Source organism: Nycticebus coucang, chromosome 11, assembly GCF_027406575.1.
Source record: "Nycticebus coucang isolate mNycCou1 chromosome 11, mNycCou1.pri, whole genome shotgun sequence".
NCBI lineage: Eukaryota > Metazoa > Chordata > Mammalia > Primates > Lorisidae > Nycticebus > Nycticebus coucang.
Window position 1 is genome coordinate 52,078,789 of NC_069790.1, and position 22,223 is coordinate 52,101,011.

Genomic DNA, 22,223 nt, shown 5'->3' on the forward strand with positions numbered 1-22,223 from the left:
CTTTTTTCTTTTTCTTTTTTTTTTTTTTTTTTTTTGTAGAGACAGAGTCTAACTTTATGGCCCCGTGGCCTCACACAGCTCACAGCAACCTCCAACTCCTGGGCTTAAGCGATTCTCTTGCCTCAGCCTCCCGAGCAGCTGGGACTACAGGCACCCGCCACAATGCCCGGCTATTTTTTTTTGGTTGCAGTTTGGTCGGGGCCGGGTTTGAACCCGCCATCCTCAGTATATGGGGCCGGCGCCTTATCGACTGAGCCACAGGCGCCGCCCGTCATTTATTTTTTCAATTGTAAAAATGATTTCTCAGTTTTATATCTTGGGCTTTTAAATTTTGAGTTATTTTTGTTTATTTGGTTCCCCTAGCCCTCATTTGTACAGTTTTGTTTCTTTTAAAATGATAAGTGGAGAGAGAAGGCATATACAATTGATTAACTTAATTAATTGATGACATTCTGTTGATAACATCTCTTCATGAGCATTGTTTATTGGGTTTCTATGGGATAATATTTTCATATGATCTTTCTATCTTAAAAGTGTCCCCAACAAAGTTATCTTTGAAATGTCAAATATCAAGTTGTATATATATGTTACTATGTTTTAAAATTTCCATCTGTGGGTCATTTTAATAGTATCTTTATTTTTTATGTTTATAATTTTTTATTTTTAATTATTTTGGGTTCATAAAAGTTGTATATCTTTATAAGGTACATGTGATATTTTGATACAGGCATACAATGTCAATAAAATCAGGGTAACTGGGGTATCCCTTACCTCCAGCATTTAACATTTCTTTATGCTAGGAACATTCTGATTCCACTCTTTTAGTTATTTTAGTTACTTTGTTGTGCTGTCAAATACTGTTCATTTGATCTAACTCCGTATTTTGGACACTAGAATATAGGAAGTCTTTGCTGCTGACTGCTGCCAAACCCCTTTTCAATAATCACAAATGAACAATTGGTAACTTTTCTACATTAGTAGTGTTTTACTAAGACACAACCCAAATCACAGTACTCAGCAGCAATATTTTTAGATTAATCTATGTTAATATTTACTAAGTGTTTGAGCTAAGACTTCTTCGGCGCTCCAACTCCACAGTCTTGGACTAGGAGGAAATCAAGGCATGTGATATACACCCCCCACATTTCTCTGTCCTATGTCCAGTCTCAAATGCTGATCTGTTCGCCTCCCTAAGGGCTTTCAGATCCTCCTTTCTCTCTCCGTCTTCTCTGCCACTGCCTTAGTTCAGGTCATCGTGATTGCTCACTCACTTGGTTTTCCAAATTAGCTTCCTGGCTAATCGCCATGTCTCCACCTCTGCCTCTTCCAGCTCATTGTCTATACTGCAATCAGAGTACAGTTTTAAGCTTGATCAGATTATTCCTTTTCTTAGATCATATGTTTGGAGAATTCTTTGTCAAATTCTTTTTTATTATATCCACCATTCCCCTAATACTCACTATGAAATTAATCGTTTTCTCCTTTGTAGTCAAAACCAAAAAAAAAAAAAAAATTTCAGAAAATTGTAATTTGAATTTTTAAAGAAAGGCATGTACAGTTCAGTATGTCCCATCTCCACTAAACTATATGTGTTTTTATAAGGAATGAAAAGATGGATACTTGCAGATTTTCTGTAAACAGTGATTCTCTGCACAAAAATTACACTCAGCACTTATATTAAGGTTTCTAATAGAAAAGAAAGAAAGACTTTTTCCTCGAATCACCTCAGATTAGTTGATAGAAGTATGGTTGATTCCCATCAAGGCTCAAAATTAACTTATAAGTCAGGGGTTAGAATAATGCCCTCCCTCTGAAGTAGGCTTGTGGTTGTGCCACCAGAGCTTGGCTGTGGGTGGTGGGTAAGCCTTGTGTGTCTATCCACTAAGTTCTCATAAGCCACGCCATCCCAGTGAGAAGTTCTGCACTACTTGGACTTAAAAGGGATCCCAACTCGAATGGAGAATTAAACATAATACAGTTGATTTGAGGTTGTTGCCATGCAGCTGTCAAAGAAAGAAAAATGAGTAAAGTGTCTGAGCTAATATGGAGAGATTTCAAGGATATTCTAAGTGAAAGATGCAAAACACAAAAGCTTATCTATAATATGCCATCTTTCATGTAGGACAGAAGGGGATATAATGCAATATGAATGTAAAAAAGAGGGGGATACATACACACATACTATAAATATATGTACATGTGGCCTTCTCGTTGTGTGAAAGAAATTCAGGAAGGATAAACTGGAAACCAAAGCAATTTGCTATTGGTGAGGGTGGGGTGGGGAAAGTGTTGGAGAGAAGGAGGGAATGAGAATGGAGGAATGAGGGTGGAGGGAGCTACACCTCTCTTAGGTGCCTCCAGGTATCTCTGACTTAAAACTGTAGAAATATTGCATACACTCAAAAAATAACTTAGACCCAATCAGAGGTGGACTAATCTAAAATGGAATATGAACAGTAACAAATGAACTAACTTGTATTGCAAGTGAATTGACCAAAGTGGAGAAAAAAGAGCTAGCCTCAGGAATTTTTGAAAACAGTACTTTTGACCAGAGACTACAAGAAACCTGTACTCTAGTTGGTAAATTTGTTTCTGATAGAGGGTGTAGGTTAGCCGTTCCGGAACTGGTTTATGCAAATATTGAAGTTGAACAAATAAGTAAATATAATGTAGATAATGGGAGCCTTGTGCCTCACTATCATAGGAGGAAGTTGCCAGTAAAGAAAAGGAGAGGCTGGTGAACACTGTGGTATTGCCCTGGAGTCAGAGGTGTCAGTTTGAAGTTGTTGTTTTTAATACCGGTACAGATAGATACAGAAATAAATGTAGATGGGTTTGTACACATAGGTTAATGGACAGTCAAACCTTCCCCCCCTCTGTCAGCTGAGATGGGCGAGAAGCACTGACAGCCCTGACAGTAGTACCCTTGTTTTCAAAATACCCTTCCCTAAGAAAAGAATGCTTATTGGAGAAGTGGTTGATTCAAGGACTGGAGTGGGGAAAATTCAAGATGAGCCTCTACTATTTTATGCAAATCATAAGGAAGTGCTTCAAAAAGCATAGGAACAAGCCTATGGCTAAAGCCACCATAATTTGGGCAATGAAATAAATAATGATAGTATATAGGATGAATGAGGAAACCACAAAGTCACTGTTAGGCAAAAGCCACAGTGAGAATGATGGCAGATGAGATTCTGTGAAGATTGTTACAATTAGTGAAAGTTTGAGGAGAAGCTGGATATGTGCATAGTCTCATGTATTAACATTCTCCCCAAGATTTGTAATAATTATAAAAGAAAAAATTGTCCCTTGATAGTACAGAAGGCCAGCTGAACCCCAGACGCTGATATCACCAGGGATGACGTGTGTTGGTATCATGTAACCCCTGATTCCATGCACTCGGGAGGGCACTTCACGACTGAAGATCAGAACCCAAGTCTAATCATGAGAAATTAGACAAACCCAAATACAGGGGCAGTCTACAAAATATCTGACCAGTACTCCTAAACGCTGGCTAAGTTATGAAAAACAAAGACCAAGGAACTATCACCAAGGAAATACACTATGTCAGTGCCATGGGAGATCCAGGACTGGATCTGGTAAAGGAAAAGCATAGTAATAGAAAAGTGGTGAAATTCAAATAAGGTCTGTAGGTCAGCTGATGGTACTACACCAACACTAATGTCCTAGTTTAGACCATTGTACCATGATTAGTTAAGATATAAGTCTTAGGGGGAAGGGGATACAGGAACTCTGTATACTGTTTGTCATTTTTCTATGAGTCTAACATGATTTCAGAATAAATATAAGTTGGATCATATTGCTGTCTTGCTTTTAAAAACCTCCAATAGCTCTTAAAGTAGAATCCAAACTCCTGTATCCATAGCTTATAAATAAGACACGATCTGGCCCCAGCTCACCTCTTCAGTCACCTTTTCCCCTGTCCACCAAGCTGCCAAGAGGCCTTTTGCACACTGTCTGAATGCCCCTCCTCTGATGGTCTTGAGACCATTGTCATCAGAGCTTGGTCACCTGCTGCTCAGAAGTGCCTTCCCGGACCACCCAGTCTAAGGCCACTACAAATCACTCTCGCTTACTCTCTATCTCTTATCGCTCTATCTGGTATTTTTCTTTTTTTTGTCTTGTGTTTGTGATTGTGTATTTTTTGTTTTCTACCTCCTGCCACTTGAATGTAGACTCTGTAAGAGTGAAGACCTCCTGGGCCTTGTTCATCACTATATTTCTGGTGACAAGAACAGTGCCTCGTACATATTGGATCATCCATAAAATGTGTGCTGAGTGAATTAATGCTGTCAAGCTATTTGGTTTTGTAGTTCTTTAGTTGTATTTTTTAATCGTACACCTGAAAATCTAATCAGCAATTAAACGTAAGTAGGTTTTTATTTGTCTCTGAACTCTTAAGTCTCAATTAGGTGAAATCTTATAGGTAGAAATTTTTGAGTTATCTAATACCTATGTTATACCTGAATTTTAAACTTTCATAAACTAATATTAACACTTAAAATTATAAAAGTTATTAAATATTAATATGTACATTTTAAAATTAATTTTGATGATTTTTATTAAATTATTCTTTATTATATTATATTGTCTATAACTATAATATAAATTATCTTAATAATTATATTAATTATTCAATTATTATCTTTCTCAGAAAATCTACCCTTGAGTCTGTTGGAGCTCAGAATTCTTTCCACCATTCTCTAAGTATCATTGCCAATTAACCAGAGTCAGCACTTAAAATGAGACCTGTTTGCCATCCTAAGTTTATTCCTCAAGCGTGTAAAATAACCAAAAATTATTTTTAGTTTTTAATTTTTTTTCTACTTTTTAAAAAATTTCAGGTTAATATGAAGGCACAAATGTTTTGGTTACATTGTTTTTGTTTCTAAGGTAGAGTTCAAGTTGTACTTGAGTCTTTCACCTAGGGAATGTGCTGTATACCCTTACATTGTACACATTAGGGGAGAACTTGCCCATCACCCTCCCTTCCCCCTTTCGCTTTCCCTACTTCCCCTTGTTTGAATATACTTGTGTTTCTCTTTCTTGGGGGTGTGTAGTTGTTTATATATTGGTTTCATATTAGTATGGAGTATATTGAATACTTGCTTTTCCATTCTTTTGATACTTTACTAAGAAGAACATAATTTGACCATTCAGGTAAATAAAAAAGATGTAAAATCCTTTTTTATGGCTGAATAGTACTCCGTAGTATATATACATATCACAGTTTATTAATCTGTGAGTTTATGAGTTGAGTTGATAAGCACTTGGGTTGCTTCTATGTCTTGGTGATTGTGAATTTAGCTGCAATAAATATTCTAGTGTAAATATCTTTGTTGCAGAATGATCAAAAAATTAATTTTAAATGCTTCAGGTTTATATAGTAAAAATTATATCTCACCAGCTGTGTAATCATTCATGTACCATGAATTGCTTTTTTCCTAGCCTTAAGCTAATTGCGTTCATTTGTGTGTGATTTGAGACATCAAAGTAAAAAGGTAACGGCAGCCTCGTGCTATTATGAACAAAAATGGGGAATTGTTCTCCACGGGCAAAGATTCATTGTCAAATTGAGAGAATCATATATTGTGGCAGAACAAGGAATGGAAGGTATTAAAAAAACAAACAAAAAGCTTCTTAAAATTAAAGGAATTTTTTAAAGCTAAATAGAACTATGGGATAAATGTCAAATAAGCATTTAAGTAAAATAAAGCATACAAGGATAAAAAGGCAAAAATTATAGTTAATTCAATTTCACAAGCATTTAATTAGTGGCATGAATAGAAGACTTTGGGCTTGACCTGGGACTACAAAGTTTGGATGAAGTCTCTGTCCTGGAAAGCTTAGAGTCTCATGAAAAGACAGACACTTGCCCACTCACACTAACAGAGGTCCTGCCATGGTAAGTGCTATAGCAGATTCCCAGAGCATGCACTCTCCAGAGAAATAGAGATCAACTACTTCACAGGGGAAAGAGCCTTTGAGCTGGCCTTGGACCCGTGAATTTGATTTTTGAGACAGAAGAAGCAGGGTCATTATTTATCTCTGGGAAAAAAAAATGGATTCTAAAAGCCTCTTCTCAACTGGGGCCCTCCCAGGGGACTGTTTAGAGTGAACTATAGTCACAGATTAAGAAGGAAGCAGTATCAAGTTTAGCCTTCACCTTTGGATCTGTGGTTCCTGGCTAGCATTCTGCAGCTAATGTCAGAGATGTTGTATCAGGAATGGGGTTCATTCTTAAAGAAGTCTGACTGGTTCCTGAAAACCAACAATAATCATAGTAGCATTTAGAGAGCAGTTTTAGAGACACATGGTGTGTAAATCTATCAGTGCAGAAGGTGGAAATAAAAGTCGTGTTCAAAGTACATTGATAGTAAATGCTATGTTTAAAGGGAAAATGCATTCTAGGAAGCTCACTGTTACTCTTGGCCTGTGGCTAAAGTGTCAGTTTGTATTAAGGACCCTCACTGTTCCAGTATGTGGATGCACTGTATTTTATTAAATTAGTCCTTAGTATAGGGAAAGAACTTTGCTGTTATAAATAATGATGATATGATTATTTTTACATATACATCTGTTGCCTACTACTTTCTTAGCATGTACTCTTAACAGTAGAAAAGCAGTGTCAAAAGATTCATATTAATACAATTCTTTTATTTTACTTCCAAATCAATCTGTAGGAAGCTTAAATAAACCACTTTTCACCAATAATGCCATCTTTAAAAATAAGGCCAAGATGAGGCATAATCAATTCAGATGTGGTTCCAGCTCCCTAATTTAAAAATCCATGTCATTGACCTGATGACTTACCCCACCTCAATCCCCATCGCCACCTCCGACCAAAAGCCTGTGTCGCGGGTAAAGTATTTGAATTGCTTTACAGTGGAACAGAATGTAACTCAGAAAGCAGAGATCAAAAAGTCAGCAGGAGAGAATAATCGGAGGCGGCTCCCACTGCATCTGAGGCAGGCACAAAAGATTTCCACAGTCATACTTGACAAACCTAACTCCTTTATTTCAGCTCAAAACAGCACATTATGGGCTCGCTTTTCAGTACAGAGGTCATTTTCTGGTTCTGATTACAGGGTACCAAACTCACTGACAGATGTATTCAAGTGAATCTGATCTCCTATTATAAATGGAAGAACAGCATGAAAGTTAAATGGGGTGGGGGGAGCTTACCTTGTAACCTGCCACTTGGATTTAATTTCTTCCCGTCTTTACCTCTGCAAGAGAGAAGACCTTGTGATTTGTCTTTCTCGCTCTCTTTGTAATAAAAATGCTCATTGTTCATAGCTCTTTTTGGTCTTTTCTTCATCAGTCTTGTCTCAAGAAGAAAATGAATTGGGAAAATTTCTCCGATCCCAAGGCTTCCAAGACAAAACCAGAGCAGGGAAAATGATGCAAGCAACAGGAAAGGCCCTCTGCTTTTCTTCCCAGCAAAGGTGTGTGGCCTTCATTGGGCTCTGTTTGGGGGGACCTGAAGAGAATCTGGGAATCACCTACTTATCAGGGGGACTTCACAGTGATCTTTAGAAGGCTGTGCCTGAGGCTGAGGAGCTGCTCTCTGCTTGCTTGTTAGTCAACCTAACTACCTAATTAAGATGAACCTAACTCTCTAATTAAGATGAACATGAATTTTTTTCCTACCTATTAATTTAATTTTTTTCCATGTTTATTCTGTTTGGCCAGGGGCATTATCTACACCAGTCACTGTGAGTGCTGTCCTGGGTTTATATTTGACCTTCAGCCTTGCTCATCGCAATCGGTCTGGTCCCCTTGCAGCTGCTGATTAAAGCGGGCACCTAATGAGACCAGGTTGAAGGGTTCCATCTCTGCTCTCTGTGGGCCAATTAACTTGAGAGAAGTGCTGTTCAGGAGGTCCTGGACCACTCTGCTCAGACCCTGGACCAGCAGCATCGTTAACATCACCTGGGAGCTTGTTAGAAATGCAGAGTCTAGGCCCTACTCTAGACCTGATGAATCCAAATCAGCATTTTAACAAGATCCCTGTTGATTTTGATGGACATTCAAGTTTGAGAAGCTCTGGCACAGGAAAAATTGTGATAAATTGGTGGCTTTTTTTTTTTTTTTTTTAGACACAACCATAGCATATTTTTATGGTGGATATGCAATAACCAGGAGCTCCTGCACCCTGACCACAGTTGCTTTTTAAACCTGAGAAAAGTGACAGTCCTTCTCTCTTCCTGTTCCCTCAGTAACTAGCAAGCCCTCAGAATGTCAGCCACTAACATTAGGCATAATTATACCTGAACAAGGCATGTATGGAGTTTCCTAGAATATTCAGCCTACAGAAATTTTGCTCACTCAAATTGTCCAGTGTTTATTTACTTCTATTAATGTCTCCTTCCTACCTTTCTTCCCTGTGGGTCAGGAGCGTGTTACATGATTGTTCCTATGAAAACCCAGGAAAGATGGAGTAGAAAAGAGATCAGTGATGTCAATTTTTAGTTGTGCCCCAGGAAAGGGGCAACTGTTCTTCTTTATGACATTGGACCTTGATTGTGGACAATGCTAACTTTCATACTTGAATGGAACCATTTCCAGCAGTTCTCTATCTGTTTTCCAAGAATTATGTCTGTTTATAATATTAAATTTCACCTTTTAATGTTATTTTTATTTTTTGCTTATAAAAATAATATATATTCATTTTAGAAAAATTTTAAAACATTGACAAACCAAAAGGCAAAAATTACAAAGCAACTAAAATTTTACTAATAGTGATGTGCTACTACTTTGAACCCCTTGATAGATAACTTTCTATGCATGTATGTGCTCTTTACATGGATAATTGAATATAAGGATAATCGATTTCTTGAAAACCCTTTTTTTTTTTTTTTTGAGAGAGAGAGAGAGTCTCACCATGTCACCCTTGGTAGAGTGCTGTGGCGTCACAGCTTCAGAGCAATCTCAAACTCTTGGGTTCAAGCAATTCTCTTGCCTCAGTCTCCCAACCAGCTTGGCCCACAGACACCTGCCACAACGCCTGTCTATTGTTTTGTTGCAGTTGTTTAGCTGGCCTGGGCCGGGTTCAAACCCACCACTTTTGGTGCATGTGGCTAGCGCCATAACCACTGTGCTATGGGCGCCGAGCCAAGATTCTTGAAAAATCTTACATAGAGTAAATGGCCATATGTTCAACATGTAATTGTAACTAATTTCCTTGAGAAAAATTCTTACACGCATGCGTTTAGTAAAATTAACTATATATCAACTTCTATTTATGAAAATAAAAGTAAAATTCCTGTGCATAATCACTCTAAGGGTTACCATTACTGATCACATTATTATTTCATAATATGGCCATCCAGTATTTTCTTTCACACTTATGCACCAAATGATTCCATAAAGCACCCATGTAGTGCCTGAAGTTTATACAACCCAGTCTTTAGATATAAACAAAAACTATACAAATGATATCCAAAAGGTTCATCATATGAATTTGCAAACTGCACTGTATCCATAATTTAATGCAGCGTGGCCAGCTTTGCAGTTTGGAAGGTGGCCTTCTGCACAGTGGCTCTGCTTTCATGGCCCTTGGCTGCTTGCCCAGCACAGAAAGTCCCAGGACTCTTAAACATAAAATTAGGAGGATTACAGGAAACTCTCAAGAACTTTTGAGACCTGAAAGCATGTGATACAGGGTATGCCAGAATATATTTCTAACATAAACAGCATCATACCATACAATTTTTATATAGTATTATATATTGATCATTTAGTGAATTGATTTTTTGATCAAATAACCCTAATACCTTTCTTATTTCAATGTACATATTTTTAAAAACACTCAGAGCCTAGTATTCCATTATCTGGGTGTGCCATGACACATTTAACCTAAGCCCTTCTGTTCATGTCTCAGGTCATTTCCGCTTTTTCCTACTAAAGGATAAGCATCCTTAGAATAGTCTTTCAGGCACTTTATTAATTATTCTCATTAGGTGAATTTTCATGAATGAAAATGTGAAACTTGATATTTTCATGTTCTTACATCTTCAGACACCGAGAATACTTTGTTCACAAGACTCTTCTTCAGCCACTTTAGTATTTTATACAATGGGCAAAATCCAAGGGAAGAGAAAAAGGAGTCCAGAAATGAACAGGGAGACAGCTGGGGACTCTTTATTTCTTAAGTAGAAGTCTTCGGTTTTACTAACCTTCACACCAGTGTTTCTTTTACTGACTTGTTTGGTAGTCATTGCTACAGCTCTCATTTTATTGATGAAAGGTGAGTATTACATTTAAATCAGCAAGGATAAAGCTTACTTAATGGCACAACAGTATGTCTTTGAAAACAACCTGCAACATCTTGATAGGACAAAGTGAGCAAGCTATTTTTACAGACGTGCTTGATATCTAAAAAGAATACTTCGCAGACAAGAGGAAAAATAGTGAAAAATAGTAAAGGGGATTTTTTTTTCTTAAACAGTTTATGACACCATTTATAATTTTACAGGGCTACTACAAACATATTAGTCATTGTAGACATTGATGTAATTGCCAAAAGCCAACCTCAGCTCGCTGGTACTGTTGTTCTCTTTAGCTAAATGAGATTGCTAAATTGAAATTGAAATTGAAATAGCCATCTTATTTCTATTTGTTGCACCTATGCCCCTAAACTTCATGAAGAAGAATATATTTTAAGAGTGTAAGTCATCTGACATTGCTCATTCCGAGTAGGAACATGAAAGAAGCAATGTTTTCTCCTCAAAAGAAATATTTTATCAAAAATTTGATATCCCTTAAGCTTTTTATTTTTGGCTGAATAAATGGCAGTATGTTATGGCCAGTATTATAATTTTACACTTACTTTATTACATTTATTTCTGTTGTAGTATCCCCAAGTTTTTTTTAAATAAGAATCCAATCCTATAACCTATGTGGAAGTGCTAACACAATAGACCCTTACTAAGTGTGCTTATTCCCCCTTCCTAGACCCTTTCATGCTTCATTCCTCTGTGACTGTTGGGAAAGCAGCAGATGCCTGGGCCTTTGGAAAATAATCTACAGTGGCTTACCACGGAGACCATAATTACATACACTCCCATCCCTCCTCAAAGGGCCAGCCTTCAGAGGGACAAGAGACAGGGAGGGACCAAGTGTAGAAATGGGCAGTGGTCATGCCTTGGCTGACCTTTATTAACATAGGACTGGTTCCAGCTTCAAATGAGCACTCTGCTCAGGCCTGAGGGCATCCCCAACAACGGAGGTATGTCCCAATGGTCCTGTTAAGTAACAGTAAACTAAGAAGTCAGTACATGGGTAATCATTTCTAGCTGACTTATCAGTTCATATACATTTCGTTTATTCATCAAATATTGATGAAGCATCTTCCGTGTCCCAGGCACTGTTCTAGGCTCATGCATGTAATATTGGCAAAATGTCAAGGATTCAAATTGCTGGCTGGCTTAGTTTCAAGATTGTGTTATTGCCCTCTTGTCTAGGTTGTCCTTGCGAAATCCTTTATGTCGATTTCACCAAGAAGTGGAGACTTTTAGGCATCGAGCCATTTCAGATACCTGGCTGACCGTGAACCGCATGGAACAGTGTCGGACAGAATACAGAGGAGCGTTATTATGGATGAAGGACGTGTCTCAGGAGCTTGATCCAGACCTCTACAAGCAAATGGAGAAGTTCAGGAAGGTAGGAAGTTTTTATGAGAGTTACCAAAAGGGGTACCTGCTGGAAGGTAATGAGGTGTGATTTGAATCCCTCTGGTGAAAAAGACATAACTCAAAATCACCGAGGATGCAATTAATCATCACCAGTGTCTTTTTATGTGACAGAATACCAATTAAAGTGATATACAATTCTCTAAGGATAAGATAGAAGAGACAGCTAGAAATTGCTGGGATTTAGTAACTGGTTTTAATTGAAGTCAGATCTTCATATAATGTGCACTTTTTTGTAAGGTTGTCACTTTTAAAATGCCTTTTCATGCATAACTAAAAATCAAGATTAGATAAAATGAATCTGGAAGGTTGAGCACAGACAGACTACTGGGGAAATCTTTTTAAATTGCTAATGCAGATTAAAATTAATAGAATAATAATGCTCCTTTGTTTTGTGACATGTTCCAAAGCAGCAGGGTTTAGTTGTAGGGATGAACTCATGTGGCAGGGACTCTTATCTACTATAGACCTCTTCAGAAATTTCTTTGAGGAAAACAGGTGGGATGAATGTGCTCTTAAAATTCTCTGAAATAACTGGTGAGCAGCAGAAGAATAATCTTGCTGGTTTTTAAATTATCTTGTGTCAATTTAAGGGTTTGGAGATTTGGTCATATAAGGATACCTCCTACCACTAGATGGCAGTCTGACACTGAGTATTTATGAAAATGTAGAGCAATTTTTCTTTGTACAAGCTTGGTAGTTCTTTGTTTGGCTGACTGGATATATTTCAGAGTGTGAAGGAAAAAAACCCCAGCCAAATGTTAGGCTTGACATAATATTATGTCAACTGTTTTTCTCATTTCAAGTGAGCCATTTGTAATTATTGATATTGCTTAAAATCCCTGGATTTCTTTGTAAATGCATTATTTCAGAGCTGTGAATGGGAAACCTCCCTTGTGTGTTGGAGGCTAGATGTGTGGAAGAGGGACTTCTATTACTTAAGGGCATGACGAGTCACTAGCTCTTGAGCTGGATATTAGATTGGTACGAATTCCTTTAAAAGTCTTAGTAAATGATCACAGAATGGACAAGCAAGTGTCCAATGTACTCAACTCTAATATGAAGCTAGTAGATGAACTAATACACGCCCACACAGAAGAAAAACTCAATTCAATTCAAGTTGGAAGGAGGGGGGGAAGAAGAGAGGGAAATTGGTGTGCTCTCACCTAATGGGCACAATGTAAGGGTATAGGGCACACCTCCTGGGGGAGGGGGCACAACTACCACAGGGCCCTTACCTAACAAATGCAAACATGGAAACCTAATTCTACCCTCACATTAATCTGAAAATTTTTTTTAAAAAGGAAAAAATAAATTTCTTTTAAAGTCAAGTTTTTGTCTTGGTTTATAATTTAGAATCCTCCCCTATGAAGAGAAATCAGGGTCCATTTTATTTCTGATCACAAATGTCCTTCATGTGTTAGCAGAACCTAACTTTTCAGTAAGGTAGCCTTCTAAGTCATGGAAAATCAGCACCGAAAAGTCTTTTAGAGTTCACCTAGTGAAACTCATTCATCTTACAAATGAGAAAATCAAAGCCCCCAAATAATAAAGTGTTTTGAAGGTGGATAGAGAGGGAGGGAAAAATCTATTGTCTGCAGGACATAATGCTGGTTATTTGTAGCTATTGCCTCCTGTAAGCCTCACAACCACCAAGACACAGATTTTAATTTATAGATGAGGAAAATGATACCCTTGTTAGGTAACTAGCCCAAGGTTGGATAGGTAAGTGAGAGTCATAATCCTGCAAAATATGCCTAATTTGTTTCCCTAAGAGAGAATACCAAAAATTGACAAAGCCATTTTATAGACTTTGTCAATAAGGCACAATAGGGGTGTCTCTATTGTGATTTAATTAACATTTAATTCAATTAACATTTATTAAGCACCTCCTATATGCCAAATAATAAAAATAAACATTCAATTTTCCTGTAAGGCAGAAGAATTTCACGTGGACTTATGTTTATTTTGTTTTGTTTTTGGGGAACAGTTACTATGTAAGGATGAAATAAAAACCAAGTCCTTCGTCATTTGGTTTGAATGTTGAAACATTACCCATTCTTTAGTGTCATCAAACTGTTGATTTTAGGGGAAAAAAATGTTTAAAGAAAACCTTTGCCATTGCAGAAGTTGCTGAAGCTACGTCTTACTCCTGAATCCCATGTGTGCTGGATTTAATTTAATAGCTGAACATGGTGTACTTAGAATACTTTTTTAAAGACATCTATGTTCAAGTGTATATTTGATTAGGCTGGACTCACCACAAGGACAGGGACTGTGCTGGTTCTTTTCGTAGCCATAACCCCAGGGCCAGTCTCCAAGTTAGCACTCACATATTGGCTGGCAAGAGTCCAGGCATTGAGTTTGGAGTGCCAGGCCCATGTTTCTCAAACCTCTAGGGCATTCCCACCATTTGCAACCGACCTCATGATGTTTGGGAAATCGACACATGTGGGTTTGCAGGTGAGCAGTAGCATTATGAATTTGTGGGTTGCTGCTCCCTTTGGAATGAATTCAAATTGTGGAGTTTTCTGTTCACTCAGAGTTTATGACGTAAAATTTAACTTTGAGCAAGCCTTAGTGTTTTGTCCCAGTGGGATTCCATTTTAAACAGAGTCTCCATTTATCTCTCAGGAATGTGTTACCTAAACGTGTTTCTGAGTCATCTGGGAGAGCCATCTAGCTATGAGTGGCTCCTCAGGAGGCTGGAGATTTCAGTCTCCGCATGGCCAGCTGTGTGACCTTCACATTTCAAGGGATGAAAAATTCTATTGTTTGAGTTCACACTTTCCAGAGGAGACAAAATTCTAATTCATACCTTACAAATGTGGTCCCCCTATTTGGAATCCTTAATATGCATTTATTCATTTGTCCTTTCAACAAATGATATTTAAGTCAGGCCATCCAGAGAAATACAGTATAGCAGTATCCAGAGAAATATAGTAAGTAGCAGATAAGCAGACATGGTTGTTGCCATCTTGTCTTGTGCTGTCATTTGGAGACAGAGCAAGAAAATGCAGCGGGATTGGGGAACGTTTGTGTCTGAGGTAGCACGTGGTGCCGCAGAAACACCTGGGAGGAGCTCCCTGGAGGAGGTGACGTTGAAACAAAATGCAAAGGACAAATAGGATGGAGCTGGGTAGAGAGAGTGGGAGCAGTGCAGTGCTCCACTGAGACCAAGGCCTTTCGGGGAAAGCAACAGGGCACTCAGAACCAGAGCGCAGAAGGTGCGGTGGGTGTGGGATGCTTGTGCCAGACTGTGAGACAGGAACGGGAAGCAGGCCCAGAGCAGGAGAGACGTCTCCCCAGAGGCATGGCTTATGGAAGAGTGTTGGGCAGAGGAGGGGCAGTAGTTCTTTCAGATTACAAAACAGAAAAGGGATTGGAAAAGCCCATGCCCTGCTGGTGGGAGGACCACTGGGAGGCTTTTGTGTGAACCCAGTGAAACAGAGGGTAACTATGGGATGAAGAAGAGGGAGGTAGACCCGAAAGAAATGGACCATTCTGACCTCTACCTAACTCTGCAGTGCCACCAGTTTAATTAGTTACTGAACTCTTCATTGTTTTCAGAAATAAGCCAAAAAGGTACAAACAAATAGCAAGCTCAAGTGTATTTTCACCTCCAACCAAGACTTTTTTCACAACGTCTTCAGAATGCCAAGAAACCTTTTAAATAGCACACAGTGAACAAGACTGAAATGATGAATGGAAAACTTAAAATTAAACAAAGCAATCTGTTTTCCTTCTGGCACCCTTTGAAGCACACAGGCGTGATGACAGGGCTCTCAACATCAACAGTAAGAGCGTTTATTAAGTGTCTGTGTCAGGAGATGGAAATACTAAGATGTGGGAAAGCTTGAGCCTGGCCTGCAGGAAGGACCCTGCTAGTCAGCTGCTCCTTGTCAGAATGATGGTAAGGAATGAGATACCTGGTGAGCCTGGCCACACGTAGCCATTCTCCCCACGACCAAGGGCACAACAGGAAAGGGTGGATGAATTTGAAGGGGTAGGGCTATGTGGCTCTGAGGGAAGTGCCTCCTGCCAGCATGATCCACCCCCAGCATGATCCACCCCCAGACCACGAGGTCCTTTATGAGCAAAGTTACAACGTGTGATATTGCACCCTTTGAAGGCAGAGTAAAGGGGTATAATTTAAAAATAGAAGTCAGCTTCTTGTAGCAGATTACATCAGCTGAAGTTGGGAGCTTTGGGCAGAGTTTTGCAGCCCGGTGCCCTTGAGGGAGTCCTCCTGTGGTCAATTAAGTGTCTTGTTTTTCTTAAAGTCAGAAATGGGATAGAGGGTAATTATTCTAAATGGAATAAAAGCTGTCTTAGGTGTAAGAAAATAGTTCTGGATCCCCTAAAGAGATAATATGGAAAGGTATACGTAGGCATTTATAGGAGTTGGATTCCTCATAGACAAGGACGAACAGACTGGCGTTTTAATGAGGGCCATTTATTAAGTGGCTAATGAAATCCTCCAGCATTTGTCTACTGTTTTATCACCATAATTCAAAGGATGTTGAAAAGGTATTAAAGTAAATGTGAGTGATACCACATACATACCAGTATTTGCGGGTTTTTATCTATTTAAAATAGTGTTCAGCTTTGAAGACCTGTTAATCCACTAGCCATATTGTCCAAAAATATGTTATGGTAAGAAGGTTTATTAATGGCAGTTTACTAGGTGGGAGCTTATTAGGGCATCAGTCAGTGGTGTCCCAGTGAAGGTTCAGGTCTATATAACACTTGGTCCAGGACTGGTAAATAAGAGTATTGATATTAGAGGATTTTTTTGTTGGGAACAAAGACTTGAGTTAATTAATTTGACAGTATCATTAATTACTGCTGAAATCATTGGTCTCTGTCAGAGTTCAGGCTCTTTTAGCAATTGAGGACAGATCCCATGAGAGTTGGAAACGCTAAGTAATGCAGAAGTGTCACTGTTCAGCCGTTTCCCTGATCTGTGCTGAAGGCCTTTCCCTTCTGCCTGGGCTGTCCAGCTCTGTGGCTTAAACCAGTTCATTGCCTCAGGCAGGTCTTGGATCCCTCAGTGAATTGTGTTGAGTGATTGGGGAGCATTTCAAGTTTGGATCCATGTAGTGGACCAGTGTTAAGTATCTAAGCAGTACCTTAACCCTCGGGGCTTAAATAGTGTATAAAAGTGGAGGATTGGACTTGACTCCATTATCTCCTCTGCCTCAGCTAGTTCTAGAATCTATACCACTGGATTCAGTTCCTTTATGAGGTGACAATTCCTTGTGTAAGCTAATACTCTCTTAAATGCATCTCTTTCGTAGCCCTCCATTTTTATTTGTTCGTTTTAGATGTGTGCTTATTAGTTGTTTCAGTTTGTTTGACCGGGTGCCTGTTTTTTGTGATCCTCAAGTAGATTAAAGGTAGCTGCCAAACCCCAGCCTTGGGTCACCACTTCTTTAGAGTACCCAAATGCCATAGAACAAGAACTTGCATCCTTGCTTCCAGTTCTGAGATGGATAAAATGAGGCCTTCAGGGCTTTATGATTTCCCCCCCTGAACTTGGTAATTAGCAAACCTTAGTTTCAGGGTTAAGCCGAGACCATTTAGAATAACGTGCATGAAGTGGGTAACGCAGAGCTGGTGGCCGGTGGGCTGCTGCTCCTGACTGGAGATACAGCCGAGGAAGGAGCGTGACCTGGGCATCAAGATGGCTCCACATTCTGTTCCCAGCCCTTTTGCCGACACCAGCTGTGACAGCTCGGCTAGGTGTGACAAACCTGTGGTGACTTTCTCATCCACTAAGAGTGGATCGCCAACTCTTTTCCAGCTGTAACATTTTTATTGGTTTTTTTTTCTTTTCTCATACAGGCCAGTTTCGATCTTTAATCAGCATGATAATGAAGTTCCCTCTGTTTTTTTTTTATTTTTTTTTTTTATTGTTGGGGATTCATTGAGGGTACAATAAGCCAGGTTACACTGATTGCAATTGTTAGGTAAAGTCCCTCTTGCAATCATGTCTTGCCCCCATAAAGTGTGACACACACCAAGGCCCCACCCCCCTCCCTCCGTCCCTCTTTCTGCTTCCCCCCCATAACCTTAATTGTCATTAATTGTCCTCATATCAAAATGGAGAACATAGGATTCATGCTTCTCCATTCTTGTGATGCTTTACTAAGAATAATGTCTTCCACTTCCATCCAGGTTAATACAAAGGATGTAAAGTCTCCATTTTTTTTTAATGGCTGAATAGTATTCCATGGTATACATATACCACAGCTTGTTAATCCATTCCTGGATGCGTATCAAGTCAGTCCTGGGCTTGCTGAGCCTGCTCACTCCTGCCGCTGGTGCTCTAATCTTAGACTCTGGAACGATAAGAATGTTTCATGCATAATAGAGGAGAATTGGGTGTTTACAAACTGATAATATTTCTCTCTTATTTAGATACTAATACTTTAACAAGGGACAGCCTATGGCCCATGGGCCGGCCACCTATTTTTATAAATAAAGTTTTTGGAGTGTGACCATGCTTACCTTCCGTTAATTGCCGATGGTTGCTTTACAAGCCTGTGGCCCAACTAAGTAGAGCAGCAGAGGCAACGGGGCCTATACAGCCAACAGTGTTTACTCTGCCACTTTACAGAAAATGGTTTGCTGGCTGCTGTTTTATAGGTATCTCTAGTTCATGTTGAGATTAAGAACTTGGGTTTTGTTTTAAAAATTTTTTAATTGTGGTAAAAAAAAAAAACCCACATTACTTAAAATTTACCATCTTAACCATTTGTAAGTGTCCAGTTGAGAAGTCTTAAGTATGTTCACATTGTTATGCAATGGATCTCCGAAACTTTTTCATCTTTTTAAAATTGTTATTTAATTTTTAATTATTGTAGTTTAATAATATAATAATATATAATTGTATATATTTATAGGATATGTGATGTTTTGATATGGACATACGATGTGAATTAATCAAATCAGAACCATTGAGGTATCCATCACCACAGGCACTTAGCATTTGTTGTGGTAGGAACATTCCAATTTTACCCTTTTAGTTTTTTGGGGTTTTTTTTTTTTTGCAATTTTTGGCCTGGGCTGGGTTTGAACCCTCCACCTCTGGCATATAGGGCTGGCGCCCTACTCCTTTTAGCCACAGGCACCGCCCCCCTTTTAGTTATTTTAAAGTATAACCTAATGTATTGATGAGTATAGTCAATTTGTTGTACTATCAATAAAACGCTTTTTCTCCCAACACTGAAACTCTGTACCCTCGCCTCCATTCCTAGGTAACCGCCCTTCTACTTAATGTTTCCATGAATTTGACTGCTTTAGATACTTAATATCTAATATAACTAGAATTGTATTTGTCTTTTTGTAACTGGCTTATTTTACTTAGTGTAAGGTCCTCACATTTTATCCATGCTGTAGCATGTAACAGAATGTCCTTCCTTTTTAAAGCTGAATAATATTCCCCTGTGATGTATTTGCCATGTTTTGCTTATCTGTTTGTCCACTGCTGGACATTTGGGTGGCTTTCACTTCTTGACTCTTACAAATAATGCTGCTGAGAATATGGGTATGCAAATATCCCTTTGAGACCTTGCTTTGGATAGATACTAAGAATTGCTGGATCATAGAGTAGTTTTATTTTTAACTTTTCGAGGAACCCTTTTGTTATTGAGGTTAAGAAGTTGTGTATTAAGAAGTTGGCATGCTCCCTGTTTTCCCCTGTAGAATATACCCAGGTCCCAAAGTAAGTTCACAAAAGTACAGAGATATATGTGGTTCTTAAATATGAATTTTTTAAAATAGTAGACTTTATCTCTTAAGTTTCTATTACAATTAATGTTGTTACATGTTTGAAAGAAAGATTAGAAAATGGGCAGGTATGGGACTGGGGGAACACAGCTGATTAGAGTACATCTCCCTCAGTTCATACTCTAGTCCATTTTTTTATACTCTCCATATAACCAAAATCTGGATGAAACAGGTCTACCCCTACAAACTAGGACTTCACGGACATTGTAGAATGTGGAAAAAACTAGGACCAAATGGGAAATAAAAGGAACTGTGATATTTTTCCTCCCACCCAAAAATGAAAGAAGAAAAGGCACAAAGGGACACGATTAAAGCTTTAATTCAGTATACACAACACTTACTCTCCTTTAGGCCAGTGCTTGGAAATTGTGCATCAAAATCACCAAATCTTTGGGAAGCTCTCTTAAAGTAAACATGGGGTCCAGGTATATGAACCTTTTAAGATATTCTTGGTAGAGAAACATTGCACTGGACAGTGGAGATATAAAGGAGATTCTAAATCTTATTCCTTCTTTTCCCCTAATCTTCATGGAATTACCTCCGGATGTCATGACTCAATAGAAGGGGAAGTGGATGGCACCATGGAAAGCTTGGCAGGAAGACAGAGTAACTTTCCGTTGGACCTACCTACACAGAGAGCTAGATTTGTGTTAAAACCTGAACTGGGAAGTGATGTCCATTCATACCACTTAGCTACTTGGCTGAAACTTCAAAGCCTTTATTATATGTAATGTGATAAAAGCAATGCTTAGTTTTTTACTTAACAAACATTCGTATACGGCAGTCTTTGTGTTTGGTACTGTTCCCAGATCTTTACTAATATAAACTCATTTAATCCTGTTAACAAGGCTATCAGGGAGGCAGAGTTATTATCACCATTTTGCAAATGAGGAAACAGGCATAGCAGGTAAGAAACTTGCTCCAGGCCACCCAGGTCAAACGGGAACCTGGGCAGATGGGCTCCAGCACACCATGCAGGCCTCTCATGGTGCCTCACATTCCCAAGTTGACATCTTTGCTTTGTAGGCAACCCACATGTCATGCCTATTTTATAGAGGAGGAAATGCCAAGGCTCAGGGTTAAGAACTTGACTATGGTCCCAGATAGTGCAATTCCAGAGCTCAATCTGCAAACCTCTTCATTCCTCCCTCTCTTAAGGAATACCATGAACAAAGAAAAATCCAAGGGGCCCCAGGTCCCAGAGTCGTGTGGGAACTAAACCACAACTCAGAAGATCCGTTTTCTTGTCAAAGCCACTAACTTTGCCAAGCCTCCCCTGCAGGACAGAGCCGTGGAAGGCACCCCTCAGTGGGTGACAGTGAGGCTAACGGGCATGAGTTATGGAGATGTGTAGCCCAGAGTGTGACACAAGGAAAGCTCTGAGATAAAGATTTTTATAGCTACCACATTTATTCCTGAATCTCCAAGGGAAAAAAATTAACATCCAGCAAAACACATATTCTAAATAAATTACCTGTGGAGCCTTGCAGTGGGAGAGTGGCCTCAGCCCCGGATTGACCCCTCAGTATAGTATGGAGGAAATGGTGTTTGTCATTTTGGGTTATCCAACAGTTTTGCAGGCAGGAGTCTCTAGGTGTGACAGGCTACTGCTGGCTTCTTCTTGCACAGTCCAGCTGCTAAGTTAGTCATCTTGGTAAGGGGTATTTAAATTTAAGCCAATCGATATTCATGGCATGTTTATAACCTGAAAACTTTGAGGTTATTTTTGTGCAAAGTAAGTTAAATATATTTATACACATCCCCAAAATAACAAGGAAACTTAAGCTCATTTATGTCACATCTTGTTCTGTTTCCCAAGCCGGAGGTTTAGCCTCAGCTGGTGCCATTTATTCACTTTCCATGTTCAGGAGGTCGCTCGTTTCTAATGATTCTACTTCCAAAGTCTCTGTAGAGTAGATTCCCCTCCTCCTATCCCCAGTGCTATTGCCTGACCTAGGATCTTTCTCAATTTAGAGGATTGCAATTGGCTTCCACCCTTTTCCTAGTTCACTAACACAAAGCTGATCATGTCATTCTCTCTGGTAATAACTTTCTGTAGCCCCACCTTGGCCAACTGACAAGTCCAAACAGTTTGGCCCTCTAGGCCTCCGCAGGCCGGCTCTAACCTGCCTCCTCTGACCCCAGCTTCCCTCTGGAATGATACCCCTCCCCTCCCGCCTCTGTTCCCTCCTGCTGCACACACACATGCACACCCTGTTGTTTCCAGCCTCATTAAAATCTGTGCCATTCACCTCATTCTTCCATATCCTGACCTTTGTAGGCCCTGCTTCTCCCACCGGAAATTCCCTTCGCCTTCTTTTGTGCCTGTAAAACTCCGAGGCATCATTTAAGGTCACATTACCCAGGGGAGCCTTTGCTGGCCCCCAAAAGCATTGCTGTTACCCTTTATATTGTTCCCATTGCACTTTGTGCGTATTTCGTAGCCTGTCACATTGTAGGTATTCAATAAGGATTTATTTATCAAATGAAAGAAGAGGTAAATAAATAACCTTGTAGTTTCTTTGAAGGCAGTATCAGGGTCTTACACATCATTGGACCAAATGCGGTTGCAAAATAAACATAAGATTCAGCCTACAAATGTTTGTGTTACTAAATGAAATATAATCCTGCCATTGAACAAAAATGAGACTTCAGGTTTACAAGCAAGGAGTCATTTGATTTTAATATCCTAGAAGACAATGTCATCCACAC

At 39.2% G+C, this 22,223-nt stretch overlaps 1 protein-coding gene across 13 annotated transcripts in view; it reads left to right on the plus strand.

Moving 5' to 3' along the window:
- ICA1 (islet cell autoantigen 1) overlaps nt 1-22,223 on the plus strand; it is a 173,692-nt gene that overhangs the window by 47,023 nt on the left and 104,446 nt on the right. For all 13 annotated transcript variants that reach the window (XM_053609001.1, XM_053609002.1, XM_053609003.1 and 10 more), the window contains 2 exons: nt 7,346-7,469; nt 11,490-11,688. In XM_053609001.1, the coding sequence (XP_053464976.1) occupies nt 7,346-7,469; nt 11,490-11,688 (323 nt within the window). The remainder of the gene's footprint in view (nt 1-7,345; nt 7,470-11,489; nt 11,689-22,223) is intronic.